The sequence below is a fragment of the Rosa chinensis genome, chromosome 7 (assembly GCF_002994745.2).
Source record: "Rosa chinensis cultivar Old Blush chromosome 7, RchiOBHm-V2, whole genome shotgun sequence".
Classification (NCBI taxonomy): Eukaryota; Viridiplantae; Streptophyta; class Magnoliopsida; order Rosales; family Rosaceae; genus Rosa; species Rosa chinensis.
The window spans coordinates 68495228-68510563 of record NC_037094.1 but is presented as its reverse complement, the minus strand read 5'-3'; the positions used below and the strand labels follow the sequence as shown (position 1 = coordinate 68510563).

At 36.8% G+C, this 15336-nt stretch overlaps 2 protein-coding genes across 3 annotated transcripts; both read right to left on the bottom strand.

Annotated features, from left to right (window-relative positions):
• Positions 1–618: 618 nt before the first annotated feature.
• Positions 619–5458, bottom strand: LOC112175756 (thylakoid lumenal 29 kDa protein, chloroplastic). Its single transcript, XM_024313493.2, has 11 exons — positions 5231–5458; positions 4974–5072; positions 4695–4779; positions 4570–4604; positions 4393–4458; positions 4218–4258; positions 3532–3662; positions 3186–3292; positions 1803–1940; positions 1376–1510; positions 619–988 (listed from the first exon to the last, which is right to left on the bottom strand). Exons 1-11 carry the CDS (start codon positions 5324–5326, stop codon positions 878–880), a joined length of 1044 nt encoding a protein of 347 aa, XP_024169261.1. The 5' UTR covers positions 5327–5458; the 3' UTR covers positions 619–877.
• Positions 5459–5682: 224 nt separating this feature from the next.
• On the bottom strand, positions 5683–11136 carry LOC112175755 (O-fucosyltransferase 7). 2 transcript variants are annotated; one of them, XM_024313489.2, is made up of 12 exons: positions 10739–11136; positions 10157–10234; positions 9873–9972; positions 9723–9790; positions 9034–9122; positions 8763–8943; positions 8536–8664; positions 8296–8429; positions 8001–8214; positions 6626–6810; positions 6433–6528; positions 5683–6253 (listed from the first exon to the last, which is right to left on the bottom strand). In XM_024313489.2, exons 1-12 carry the CDS (start codon positions 10892–10894, stop codon positions 6112–6114), a joined length of 1572 nt encoding a protein of 523 aa, XP_024169257.1. In that variant the 5' UTR covers positions 10895–11136; the 3' UTR covers positions 5683–6111. The 2 variants fall into 2 exon arrangements, with proteins under 2 accessions (XP_024169257.1, XP_024169258.1); XM_024313490.2 differs by having other exon boundaries at positions 10775–11136.
• Between the last annotated feature and the right edge of the window lie 4200 nt (positions 11137–15336).

Sequence of the window (15336 nt, the reverse complement as noted above, 5' to 3'; positions counted from 1 at the left end):
TTATGCAGAAGACGATTTTCTCAAATCGTTGCCTAGAAAGTTGATGATTGGCCTTCTTACACTTTTCATCTCTATTGCTACCATGATGATCGCATTTTCTTCTGCCCTTATCATTATGCTTCATGGAAGATACTGTTGGATAGTTGCTCCGAGCATTTTTCTTGTATGTGTTCCAATTGCCTCATTTGTGTGGGTGCAGTTTCCCCTCCTTCTAAGGACTTTCATTTCTACTTATGGGCCAGGAATATTTGACAAGAAAACCAAACCTTGGTATTAAATAAATTTTGATGCAAGGCTTGATGTTCATCTTTGGTTTTACTGTTTTACTAGCTAGTCAGTGTAAGATGGTAGTAGATCTGACGAGAACATCTTATGGATCCTATATCAATTTTAATTTCAATTGTGTTTTAATAGAATTTGGATTTTTATCAATTTCAATTTCAATTGTATTTTAATGGAATTTGGATTTTGTTTAGGACTTCTATGGTATATCTTAGGACTAATGGATCCTTTATCTTTATGATCCTAAACGAAACTACTGTCAAATTTTGTTCGATTAAAACGTCATGCATATTGTTGAGAATATGAATTCCACATGGAAAAAATGGACATTGTCTATGAGTTTATAAAGAATTTGGTCAACTTCATCCATATCAAAGCGGGTTATCCCATGTCTGTATGCTTTGCAGCTACATGGACTTCATGTCACCCAATACAACACATTGACAATTTCTTCAGGTCAATCCAGAAAAAGTACCCATAGTGAGTTTTCATAACCTTTCATCTAGCTGTAAGTGTAGGCCAAACAAAAATCTCCTGTAAAATTGTTGAAGAATCAAGGAGATGGTACTTCTCTGATAAGCATCGGGTGCTCTCTTCACAATTTGAGTTTGCTAAAATCAACTTTTTTGACTGGATAGGTATATGCCTCATAATTGATTTGTTGGCCCAAACCACTCAACTTTGTGAGCGTAGTTATCAAATCAACCTGAAAGAATCAATTTCCACCCAGCAATGAGAACTGAGATGTTGACAAGAGAATGCAGATAGTCCTAATTCCTAGTACATGTTCAGAGGTTACAAGAATCTTCAGATTTGGAAAAAGAGAAATCTATTTAGAAATGCTGTCAATTGATATGGAGCAATACATATACAATCGATTTAGTCTAACATGCATGAAAGCTTGCAGACTGGGTTATCATTGATTAGCCAAGTATTTTGTTTGAATGTGTTATGTATGGTAGGCTGGCAATATAAAATATCATATATCTAGTAAGAGGACATTCCTCTTATCAATCAGCATGTTGATTTTACAACAATACTGTGTCACTTCACTTCACTTAGCTGTGGGAGAGAAAATTACTGAGGCACTGACCTCATAATCTGTTTCTGACACTGTTTCTCGGCTGCGCTGATACTTCTGAACCCATGGCAGAACTTCTGGATCAGTGGCTAATAAAGTTTCTGTCGCTGTCTGATCAGGACCCAAGAATGCAGACATAACAGCTAGCTGGGATAACAATAATGTCCGTATCAGTAATGGGGAACTTTCCAACTAACAATTAGAATAATCATGGCATTGATCTATGGAGCAGTCAGAAATAAAGATGTTAGGTTAAGCATAGCTCCTTGGCACCATTATATCATTTCGTACATAACTAACTTTTTTTCTTCATCTAAAATTCCACAAAATTCACAATGGACAGGTTTCTTTGGACTGAATATCTGTTTCTTTTTGCTATTCATGGTTGAACGTGCTGAAGAACTAAAATGCATATGCAGCTAAATAATTAACAAAGAACCTGGCGAGGGCCAAAGCCAACGGCAGAAAACTTGTCTTTCATTTCTTGAACACTTGCTTTGTCCCACTGGGGAACCCTTCCCTCTGGATCTGGCTCTTGGGTATCTGCCCTTCCAAAATTCCTCTCAAATAAGCCCCACTGTTGGCACAACAATGGTTGTAATTATATGCCTTAACCCATAATTTAGATAATAAGAAAAAGAATAGCTACTTATATGCAGAAGCATCTGTGAGCTTAGGAAACAAATATGCCTGCATCAAGCAACTTCACCGTGCCATGTGGTAAGGCAGTGAAACTAATCATTTCAACAGTTGCAAATTTGATACAAGCGTACAACCACACACTTTTCAATATCATTACCAGTTCTGTTGTACATATTAATGCATTACGAATCAATATTCATAAACAGTTGTGAAATCAACCCTATAAGACTTGAGAGTACAAAATCAATCCTATGAGAATAATTGTCTTATCCATGATTGGCTAGTTCCATCGACCAAATCAGTAACTGAAAACGAGAACGTGGCTTACTGATAAATTTTTTTTTTTTTTTTAGCAAACCTCGACAAAGCGAGGTAAAAATATTATAAGAAAAAGAAAAACTAGTACATCAAGACGGTGCAAGGGGAAGACAACAAACTTGCCCCTCAAAAGGTTGGAGAGACAAATAAATCAACATTTTGCGTTTGAGCTTACTGATAAATAAAGCATGACAATGTTCCATGTTAGAATTTGATTCTGGAAAAATAAAATAATAGACATCCTATGCCTATGAGATTATCTACTTACAGAAACATACGTCATCACAAATAAATTACTTAAAAGATATTCAAGTGCCAAGATGAGAGACCAAAGAGCAGAGCTTCACTATCTTGGACTCATATACACGGATTTGTCAAAACAAGACATGTTAAGCAGTTAAAATGGTTACGTAAACTTTCACTAATAAACCAAAGCTATCATTAGTGATAAATGCTTTTAGATCAATTAGGGAATGAAAAGACCTAGGTTAAATATACTCCACCAAGAGCATGGTTATAGAGTGAAAGGGAAACCATTTCCAGGGGTAGAAAATGCCAATTTTTGGGTTCACACAGCACAAAACACGTTGCATAAACATCCACTTGACGAGTTATATATAGAGCATTAGAATGTAAATCTGAGAGTTATCTCTCAACAAAACTTAGACATGTAAGAATCATTCTCAACACAATTTCAACAAACACCAAGAGTTTACTTTAAGAATTAAGCAGATATAACAACCAAAATTTACTTCCGCAATTTATTTCCGCCATGTGAAGCACCGAGTATAATTATAATAAATGGTAACAATCTAATGATACTTGTAATATCAGTATGGAACAACAAATTTTGAGAACAAACCTGACCATTTGAACCATATGCAGTGTATAACAAATTGCCCTTCTCAACGTTTCCTCCACATTTGCGAATTGCAGAAGCTAGAAAGGTTTGCTTAATGGCACTTTGTGCTGCATAGAATGAAGGAAACTAAAATAAGGGTACCAGCCTCCTTACCTCCACCCATCCAACCACATGCACAAGCCCACAATCTGTTCATCTTTCATGCATAAACCTATGCTAGATAGGTGATTTAACAACCTATATCTACCTTGATACCAATTTAACAAACAAACAGTCCCAGCTATGTCAGTGTCATGTTAATGTTAATGATGCATGCCTCAAAGTTGGTGATATTTAAAATGTAAACCTGCATATTGGATCAGATCAGAATAGGAAATGGGCCCCCCTTTGGAATTCGAATCAATTTCCTTCTTTGCTTCCTCTACTAAATTCAAAGCACCAACAAGTCCCTTGTTTTCAGGTCTGCTGATCTCTGAGCTTCATGCAAGAAAACATGGACAAGAAATTGAGGGTAGCTTTTGTACAAGGATTTAAAACCAAATTGAACAGAAAGAAATAAAACAGCCAGAAACTGAAACTAATACGCAATGATTTAGTGCAGGTTTGCATTTTCAACCCTTTTCGTTTCAGTTGGCACCCCTAACAAGCTCTAAACACAAATAGACATCCAGACGACGAACTAAAGGAACAATGGACAGATAAGGGAGACTGGGAGAGGATGAGCTACACAACATGAATGACAGACTCTTGTACCAGGTAGATGGAGAAACTAGTAAATGGCACTTTCTCTAAGCAAATCATTTTACAAACATACGAAGAGGTCATTAGGTTCTTTCGAAAGAGCAAATGTTTGGATTCTTCTTTCATGTTCATGTATCAGAGTTCTCTTCACTTTTAATTTTCTTAAACGAAATATTAATCCAAAAAAAAAAAGTGGAAATGTAGTCCAGAGGCCGGTTTGGATAAAAGATTACTCATCTTACAATTTAATGCCAAACTTATATTACACAATATCTTATATATAACAGTTACCTTAATCGGATAGATCCATTTGGGCCACCAGTTTTCGAAGCCTGAAAAACACGATGAGAAAGTAAGTATTTTCTTTCCTCCCTGTGTATTTGTGTAAGAGTAATCACTATATATAACCAGACAAGGAAATACTATGATGTTCACAGCAATCACAGGGCAAAGTTTTTTGCCTGACCTTATCATAAGTCATAATATCATTCAATGCCAAAGTGAGTAAGGAAGGGATAACATCTGGATTTTCCTGAAATGGAAAGAAGACAGATAAGATAGAGGAGACCATATACAGAACACGGATGATGAATCATCTACATAGTGAATGGGATCTAAAAATACAGGATACCAATACCATTACCTTTATAGCTTTATATAAGGTATCTTTGATACTTGCTGTTTAGTAAGGAATATGAATCTGGATCAGCAGGAGATTGTAGATGATTCCACTCTAGCATTGAGAATAAAACCATTCTAAAAACTTACATTGAAATTCAGAACGCTGCCTGCGTTGTATCAAATCAGCAGCCTCAGCCATTTCAACAAATGTTCCTGAACTTCTTACTAGTTCCTAAGATGATACCACAACTGCAGAAACTCATCATCAATTCACTCTAATATATGGAATTCATCATATACTATGTCATCAATTTAAAAGTTATCTCTTTTTAACTCTTAAATTAATCACATTTCTCCTGAGTTCATAATGCGAAGACTGAAATCATACTCAACGCAGATTATAATGAGGAAAAAATATGCTCTCACCAAGCCGACAGTGGCACCAAAGCATGTAAGAATGCTCCTCCGCTTAAACCTTTCCTCATTATCAGCATCAGCTTCAATTTTACTGCAACGAACTGTAGCCTACAATTCCATATTCAGGAAGCTATAATCACTATCTATATAAACAATGTCAAACAATTTGATTCACACGAAAAACCAGACAAACCAACGCTCTTCTGTCATTTAACATCAACCCTTTTCTCAAAAGGCACATAGAAACATAGGTAATGAAAACTTACACCAAGAGTAGGATATCTTGGGGCAGAGGTAATGGAAGCATTGACGGGGACAATAGGAAGCAGGTTAGGGACAGTTGAAAGGAAAGACACCGCCATTGTCCTCCTGTGTTCAAGAAAATTTGAGAAGCTGTCTACAGTCTACTTCGAAATCAAGACTGTTCTTGAAATGTGGAGACTGGAGACAGCCAAAATGGAGAGGATATCAGAATGGGGCCCTCTGGTGGATTTATGGTTTGTATGTGGTTTATGATATTTGCTATCCTATCTTTTATTATCTGGATGATAGTAGACAAAACCCGCTACAAACAAGAAAGGCTTCCTATAATGGGCTTATACAATGGTTCACGGTAGATCGGTAATGGGAAACAAAGTCAAAATGACCCAAGATCCTAATTGCAATCACATCATCAAGAACAGCTACCGAAAGAGAAGAACGTACACGGCAACAGAAATACGCAATCAAATTCTTTTTCATTTTTATTGATTCAGATGACTATGAATACATGAAGAGTGCGAAGTAAATTTGGAGTCATCCCTAAACCCAGTACAGTACTCCCCAATGAATCATTTTATCAAATCCTTGAAAACAGGCCAACTTCACAAAGCACATTAACGATGCCCTGGTCATATATGGAAGGCCCTGTCTTGCTATCTCTGGCAATTCAATCCCTGACATGACACTCTTGCGTTTTCCTCTTCGACACCATGATATACCAACCCAGCTATACCTAAACTCAGGATATACATAGACATCCGCGTCCCTATGCCTATCATAACACTAGCTTGTAGAGTTACATTAATGTATTGGAAAGAATGATGTGTCACCACCCTGCAGCACAGGAACTTTTTTCAAAAGCACTGCTTTGCAATATCTGAGACCCCTACTCAGTTGCTTGCATCGGCAATTCCTTCTTACACAAACAATCCGGTAAAGGGTTAACATAGAAGGGTTCTTCTGAACGGAACCTTTCTGTACCCCTGGTTCCTGAAATGGGACCTTTTCTCTTCCGCGGGTTGCCCTGCCTGTGCATAACCAACATCACCAACAAAGTCAACTTTTGAAAAGTGGGGACACCCGTCATGTAATAGATTTGAGAACAGGAAGTCTTTATTGGTGAATGTCCTTAAAAGTACACAATAACGAGAAACATAATCTAAAGTGATTGGTCAAACTTCGGAGGTTTTGGTGAGAGATTACATACCGTCTCCTGTGCAATTCAATAACTCGATTTGATAAATTTTTTCCTTCTTTCAGGGTTCGCTGCTCAAGTTTGTCAATCAGACGAACAAGGGCTTTTCTGATGAAATAAGAGAAGCATAAAAACAGATTCAGTAATCATTTTATGGCCATAGGAATGTTATATTGGAGTCTGCTCGGAAAATAAATCTCCTTGCCTGTCAGGAGATATTGTCTTCCTGTGACCAAGAAAGCGACGGTGACCTTCAACTGCCCTCGCCATGTTTCCGGAGTATGAAGGAATAAATACATCACTTTCAACTGAAACAATGTAGTCAAGTGCAGCCATCTGAGATGCATGATCGCTGAAAGATTCAAGCTCCTCGACAGATGCCAATGTTTCCTGAAAGGAAGGATCAGGAAATGAAAGAATAAAAGACCAGCATGACAGAATAATCCATAGATGGATTTCAGCAATCCCCACCCGATCCCCCATAAAATCAAATTAGATATATAGAGATGAAAATATACAAATGAGTCTTCCACATAGTGATGGGAATTTATGTAGACTTTTTCCACATATCATGCAAGGACATCGACATCTGACCTTCCCTCACTTAGAATGATAGACAGTGATTCCTACTTAAATTATAGCTGAGAATAGACACCACTCACTTTTTTCATCTGTTAGCCCCACCACAGAGTCTATCAGTCAATAAGTTCACTTAATTGCCTCGTAGTAATAGATGAATGACTAGCTTAACACAAAGCAACATATCACTTAAGCTTCTGCTTAAGCTCAGCAACAACGTAACACCACAAGCAAAGTTTCTTTCTTTCAGGAATGTGGCTCCTGTAGGAACTCTATTTTGACACCCAAAAGAAAGGTAAATTCAAACCTAACTTTGACACCCATAAATGACTCGTGGCTTATATTGTTATTTCATCCATCGGGGCAATTAACCAATGCTCCAGTGTCAACCAAGAAATATTATTTTCCACATTTCTGAAAGAAATTGAACAACTGTGCATATTGATATACATGGCTCTCAACTCAATAGGTTGGTCATCTTATCTTGATAGTAGACACCGTTATTAGCAGGTTCCTATTAACATGTTCCAAAATACTAATGTTGAATCCCTCACAAGCTCTATAGGTCAAATTCTGATCAATCCTACTTATGACAACGGTTCTAGTTTCAATGATGTCAGGAAAGAATCCATATTCTGTAGCCAGCTTTAGAAAATCTGTACAATCAGATCACTGGAAGGTAGAGGATCCTATTCCGCAGGACAATACATATGAGTAAGGAGATAATTACTACCATCAGTTTACAATAGTAATCATGTTTCTGGCCCAGTTTTGGATTAATCAGTCTGTACAACTTCTAAATTAAATCAGTCAGGATAGTAATCTAGTTTCTATATATAAACTCTGTACATTTGAAAGGTTATGTATTAATGTTCGCCTCAAAGCCCAACCACGAACATTTCCAAATCCTATTTATATTTGGAACTTATAGGATTTAACAAAATGGAGAAATCAAACATGACAATCAAGCAACAATATGATGCAAGTCATAGGACTCATACCTTACTCATAAGTATCGGAAAACGGGATCGCAGATCTGCCATATGAGAGTCACCCCCATATATCTTTCCAGCCGCAAGGTATATTGGTGTGCTTGATGGGTACCCAAGGGCGGTGAGAAAAATTCCAACCTCCTTTGGAGTTAAGGGGCAATATCCTTTGGATCTCTGTTCTACAGGGTTTATTTCCTTTTCTTTCCAGTATGGGGTGTTCTCTCTACAAGTTTCAATATATATGTCAGGCACCACATATGCCAAGGACTATTCACAAAATGACAATCATGTAAGCACTTCGTACCGAATGATTCTTAGTTCATCAGCTTCAGCTGGTGATAAATCCTGCGTGCATCCACTAAAAGCAAGCATGTCCTCCTCAAATCGTAAATGCAGAGCTATGTAAGGACCTAAGGACCTCATCCGATCCACTAACAACTACAACAATAGAAACAAAACAAAAAATCCAAAAAAAAAAAAAAATTATGATGGTTATCCAAAAGTCAACTTCATGTAAATCAAACATTTAGATTTGAGTATTTACTTTTCCCATTGCTTCAATATGAGGTGCAAAACGTAGCGCTTCATAACAAGCACGGCAGCGAAGCTTCTGAATATCTAAAGGTAGGTTGTTATTTGCTAAGCGAGAATCAGATTTTGCAGCTCGAATAACCTTGGAAAAGAATAACGTTCATCAGAATGTGATTTTATCAATTCAAGAAAATAAACACTTTATAAACAATGTGTTCAAGAGGGTTCCAGAAATCACACCTCATATTCTTCCCACATGCTAGCTATCTCATCTAGGTAGTAATCCATACCAGACCAGCTTCTAAAATGCTTAACGGCTTTGGTACCAGTCGCCAGTTCCTCGGGAAGCTTTTTTATTATTTTGACATCATTAGATAGAGCATTGATAAAATAGTCTTCATCGAAAACATCTGAAAAGTTGCTGTGTGCCAAACAAGATGTAACAAAATTATAGCACCAATGACATAAAATTATGAAAAAAATTCATAAAATAGACAAACAAAAATGCTACCTAGAGTCTTTCCAAAATGACCGTTTATCAAGTTCCGGAATTACAAGAGTGGCATCTATGATACGGGCTACAGCTACCATGTCACATATCTGCAATTCAAGGACACTCTTGAGATCCATACAACAGTAAGATGTTATCAAGTAATGGGATAACTAGTAGTAAAACATTCATATGCATAATCAATAAAAACAGTCTATTGGCCGTGTGTCCGACAAAGTTGAAAAACATCGATCAGCTAGGCATTTGGTAAGAGCAAGAAACAGGAATAAATGCATATTTTTCTTCTGAATCTTGTTCGAACACAAGGTCATAACTCCTAGAAATCTAGCAATCAACCATCTGGAGCACATATTTCTAGTTAGAAGGAAGAAAAGAAACACACACACACACTCTCACCAAGTAAAAACAAGAATAAAAAAATAGAAAACCTCCTACAGTCATCCAAATTGGAAGATTACACTATTATGAACCAATCAGTCTATCAATGGAAAGTGCATTGCAAGGAATTTTATTTACCCTGCTATCTTTGTTCTGCAGTCACCAATGAAAAAAGCACAATATTTTTTTTTTAAACATTAAAATCAAAATCTAGAAAGGACAGAAACTCAACACAAAATATTTCATATGGTGATCAGCCAATATAAATTACAAAGAGTGAGAGCCATTAAAGAAAAAGAGTATTTACAGACCCCAGCACGCATCTGGTTCAGCCCACCATTCGTATGTACCAGAAGGTAGCCCTGGGACTCTGTAGGAGCTGAAATAAGCAACAGTAAAGATGAAATCAGGAACATGAAGGATATTTCATAGCTAAAAATAAAACTATTCCAGTAACTTACATGTATAATTGGTACTTGGCTCTACACATGGCACAAAATCGCGATTTGGTGGAGGCTTCCATAGCTTGTCAGTTTCCAAAGTTCCAGTTGAACGATCCAACTGTCAAGTCTAAAGGAGTGAAAACATGACATATGCATAACTTTTTCACATCAATAAGCATATGTAAATCTCTAAGCCTCAGCCCGAACTAAAAGAATAGGGAGCTCAATTTTTTTTACATACTAGCAATCAAATGGAGTACATAAGGAATCATCAATCATATAAGTATAGAACAAAATACAACCTTGCGAGAAGGGAGAGGCGCTTTCCACAGATGAGGTGGAGCAAGCTCCTGAGTCCAGCTCTGCTCAGTTGTCAACTTCTGGTATATAAAATCATGTTGCTTCAAAATCAGTATACATATACATAACAATTCAGATCAACAAACAAACTATTTTCCAAAAACAAAATGAAAAACACGAAAGGTGCTTCTTTTCTTTGAGTGAAAGTAAAACTCTTTAAAGAAACTTCCTGAATGGGAAGTCAATTGTAGTCAATGCCCATGGTAATCTCAAACAAACCCAACAAAAATGAAACCACAAAACAACAACTACTCACAGATTGAGTCAAAGATCCAGAACCAAAATGCACAACCTTTCTTGAATTAACAAACCCAGAATCTTAGTAGAACCAAAAATGGCGGTGATCAAAATCCAAACCCCACTGAATTGAATAAAAGGGTATGCAGAAAATCCACAAAGACAGAAACTTTTTTCCAAAAGCAAGACAACACTTGGCACCCATTACACCAAAAACCCTGAATTGAATGATTTGGGTTTTCAAGTTTTGTGAAAAAACAGAGAGAAGAGAAGAGAAGAGAAATCACCGTGGGGAGCTTGAAGGGGTCAGAGAAGTTAGGGACCTTAGAGGAAGGGAAAATGGGGACGTGGACAGAGAAGAGAGCCACCAAAGCTATTACACATATGGCGCACGTTAGCAGCTTCCTCAGTGCCGCCAATGCTAACAGCTTGTTCTTCTGCATCTGTGGTGTGGGATCGTCTCTTAAGAATCAGTAGCCATCACCAAAACGAAGATTCCCAAAAAGACTCGAGGCTTGGGGTTGAAGACTGTGTCTATGGGATTCTGGGTTTTGTGGGGTCTTTAAGCTGGATTGGTATGTGTTTGGGTTTTGATGATGTTGCTTCTTCTTCTTCTTCTTCTTCTTCTTCTTTGTTTCTAAGGGTTTTGCCGCTTTTGCTTTTAGGTAGTTTGGTCTGTCTATTTAGTAATGGCAAGCGGCAGGGACAGTGTTCGGTTATTTAAACAATAAAATCCAAAAAGAAGAGAAGAGAAGAGAAGAGAAAATAAGCCATAATTTTCTTTTGGTTATTTTTAGCAAGATTTACCACATTTTTTTTTGGGAATTTCAATTTACAGCGTATTTGGATAAGAACAGTTTTTTATTTCCTATGTAGGTGTTTAGTTTATAAATTTTGTTCAAGAGGTGAGCAAAAACACTTTAATTAAAAAAGAATTGTACTAAAATGTTTGTTATAAAATTTAAAATTAATAGATAAAATGTCATGATCTATGCCCAAGGAAAACTATCAAATACAAATAGAAGATCACTCAAAGGGCTAATAATTTGAGTGTGACCAGGACATTATTGTGTGACTAAGACATTATTTTCATGAATAATATAAATAGTAAATAGACATAAAAATTCAGTCAGAATATTCTTTCGCATGTTAACATTTCTTAAACGCTATATTAATAGATTGAAATTACATATCTACCCTTTCAACTACCAATATTTGGTGAAAATTATTTGATTAGGTTCTAATTGATTAAAGCTCCAAAAATTTTAGAAAATGATAACTCAAAGTTTTGCACTATTCAGCTTAAAATGTTACAAAGAAATCACATCTAGGTATATTTGGCTCGTGATGGTGAAGTTTTAGGTACAAAAGTGAAGGTTTCCATTACGAGCATTTTATGAAGGTAATAAAAGCCTTTTACTCGTACTAGTAAATGACTGGTACATGTATGTGGCATTCAAACTTTCAAAGTGATCACAGGATTCACAGCCACCAGCCCATACCAATACAAGTGTGCTTGAACTAGTCCTGCAATTCCAAATAGCTGGGTCAATTGAGCTCTGGCCATGCAAAAGTATGGCTTATCCATCGAAGAACTGAAAGAACAATTACTTTCTTTTTCTTTTGTAAATTGCAAAATGCACATTTGCAACTCCAAAACTCATACATGACCCTTATTTTTAATAAGGAGGTGCCATTGAGTCCTCTTTGAATAATAAATTGATTTTCCTAAATGTGACATTCATTCTAACGAAAACCAAAACAATAATAAGTTTGTAGATATGGATTAAATATCTCACGTCCTTTCACTTGGGCAAAAACCAACTTTAAATTTTGCTTTTTCATGGCTATTTAGAATTTGTATCCTCTAAAATTGCTAAGATTTTCACTTTTATATTATGTTTTTCACTCAATATTGTCCTTAAAGTCTCGAAAAGATTTCATGTTGGAGAGGAAAGATCTCACACTGAAAAAGTGACAAATAAAATATAACTTATAAGTGGGTAGATCGCACTCAATTGTACCGAGACTTTTTGTAATTAAAAACCTAACACCTAACATATGGTTAAGTTGAGACAGTATCGGTACAATGGTCGGCTACGGGTCATGCTTGTCGTTGTTTAACATGGTATTAGAGCAGGTCTCTCTCCAATTGCGTCTCCAATTGTCATGAGCCCAAATTTGGGTTCCTTATATTGTTGTCGGAATATTCTAATTGGATTGTTACCAAGTGTCCAATGTGGGCCTTGGATTGTTATATTGACCAAGTATCCAATATGAGACTTGTGTCCCAATTTCCAAGTGAGAATTGGATTGTTAATTAATTTCACGTGCAGACCTAGAGCTAGGTTGCATGTGAGGGGGTGTGTCGGAGAGGAAATATCTTACATTGGAAAAGTGACAAATAAAATATAACTTATAAGTTGGTGGATCGAAGTCTGTATTTCCTACTTTCCTTATTTCAAGAATAAAGTATATGGCGTACATTCATATCAAGTATCAACAATTGAAGTAAAATGTTAGCTTTGATTTTAAAAAACCAAAATCGGTTGAAAAACTTTAATTAAAACGAATAACAGTGTAGTTAACTTTGTATTTTCATTTTCTTTCTTTCAATCAATACCAACTAAATCCTCTATTCTAACTGTTATTGCTATATCACATTTTGTGAATCTGAAAGACACAGGGTTTCGTAAAGCCAAAAGATCTATTGTGCTTCGTGAGCTTGAAGAAAGACAAGGTAATGGTTTCGCTATTGTGCCTGTTGAAGAACATATGCCCAGCAAGAGAGGTAGACGCACTCCTACCCCTTCACCTTAGAGAGTGCAAACCCTAGTTCTAATCGATGAAAACAGGGGACAAATGGCTCAACCAAAGACGCTCAAGATGTCTGAATTCACTACCAAATTTATTGCAAAATCTTTAGGGCTTTAGGAAATACTAGGAGGTATAATAGTGCCAGTTGCAGCTGCAAAGACAAAGAAGAAAAGGGGGCGTCCTCTTGGAGCCCTAAATAAAAATCCCCCAAAGACCAAGAATGACAAAAAATCTACTCCTCCACTGAGTCTCACCTATTCACCAAGTTTTTCTAGCCCTACAGATAATGGCAAGGGGAAAGAGATTGAGTAATTTGTAAGTTTGGTTTTAGCTTGCACACTAAATTTTTTATGTGTTTTACACTAAATATTTGATTTTCCTGGTGCACCACAATTGCTTGCATTGACAAAGGGAGGTTCAAGTCAAAACTATTTTGAGTAAGCCTAGTTTAAGTTTAGTTTCTAGCAAGCTCTCTGAATAATTGAGCAAGATATGTAATAGTGAATGGTACCGGGTGTCCTTATGGACCGTTTGTATGTGTCGTTCTGGTCTTTCTTCAATGAAATATATTTGAACTAAAAAAAAAATCCAAAGTTAAATGATTCTAAAACCCTTTTATACTTTTGGCATGGACTAGTCTTTGATCTAGCATACAAAATAAAATGAACAAAAAATAAAATAGTTGGGTTGTGAGTTTCCCTAGATGTGCCAAAGTCTTAAGCCGAAGTATAGAAAGCTGTGGAGGAGTGATGGAGGGGAAGAAATGTGAGTGCAGAAATGTGAGTGCAGAAATGTGGATCTCAAGAAGAATTAGATGTATGATGGAGTCAAAATGAGTACTTGCATTGATGAAACAAGAATGGTATCCATGTGCGCCTCCTCTACACAATCTGATAATATATAGTAATTGCGTGCTTTGCACTCCGATAATCGATCACTCAGATTCTACTTGAAATACTCGACAGAACAATCTCCTTCAATGTGGAAAGTCTACATGCAAGACGTGTAGTTATAACAACAACCCGAGGATGGCATCCAAAAGTCTTGCTCGATCTATAAGAGAAAACAGCCGTTGATCTTTGGAGAGTAATATAGATCCAGAAGACCGTAAACTGTTTGATTGTTCGCTACTTTAGAGCAAATTCACCTGTAGTCAAGAAATGTCAAGGTCGAAAAGTCAAGAATTCGACCAGTCAAGTTACTGTTCACTGCCACTGGACATAGGTTTGCACCTTTTTTTTTCTTGACCGGTCAAGACGGTTTATTTTTCACTGCTCATCAATTTTTTTACTGTTCACTTTCACTGTTCGGCCATATTGGATAATGAAAAATTTGGATGATGAGAGCTATATGAAGAGGAGGAAGGTATAACTATGAACTTGAATTTTTTGGGTGTGAGATATAAAGAAAATGCTAGGTATTTATAGAAAAAAATTTACAATTTTTTTCCTTACTGTTTTGTTACCTCACATATATAATCATACATATTAATTGCCTAGCTGTCAGATATGCCTTCACTATTCAATCCAACGGTCTAGATCATTTGACCGTTGGGCCCTCAAATTCCAAACCAGCTAATTCTGGTGTGCTAGGAGACAAAAAAGATGCAGACGCCAGCTGGAAGTATCTCATTCGTTCGTGCGCTCCAGTCTCTGCCATCTCCGCGTCTGTCTCTGTGCTGTGATGTCAGCCATGTTCTCTCCCCTTCCAACGTGGCAGCTGGGCCTCTCCTTCGACTGGTCAAGAAATTAGTCAGGGCTTTGCCCCTTTTCTTCCCTTGGGTCATCAAAAGCCAAGTTTTGGTTAGGTAAATTAGGCCCTGTGAAGGAGTGGAAATGGAAATGTCCGGTCACCACATCATGTTTCAATGCTGATGCCCGATCAAAACGAGACCGCTGCACTTGCTCTTGGAGTATAAGTAATTGACCAGTAACTCTATGATTATGTTTTCCAATAGTTTGAATCCTCTCTACTCACGTATTGTTGAAAAATAATCCAAATTAACTGTTGGAATATAACAATTAACAAGTTTACTTTTCCAATTTTCCGTTTTCTTCTCAGTTGTAGG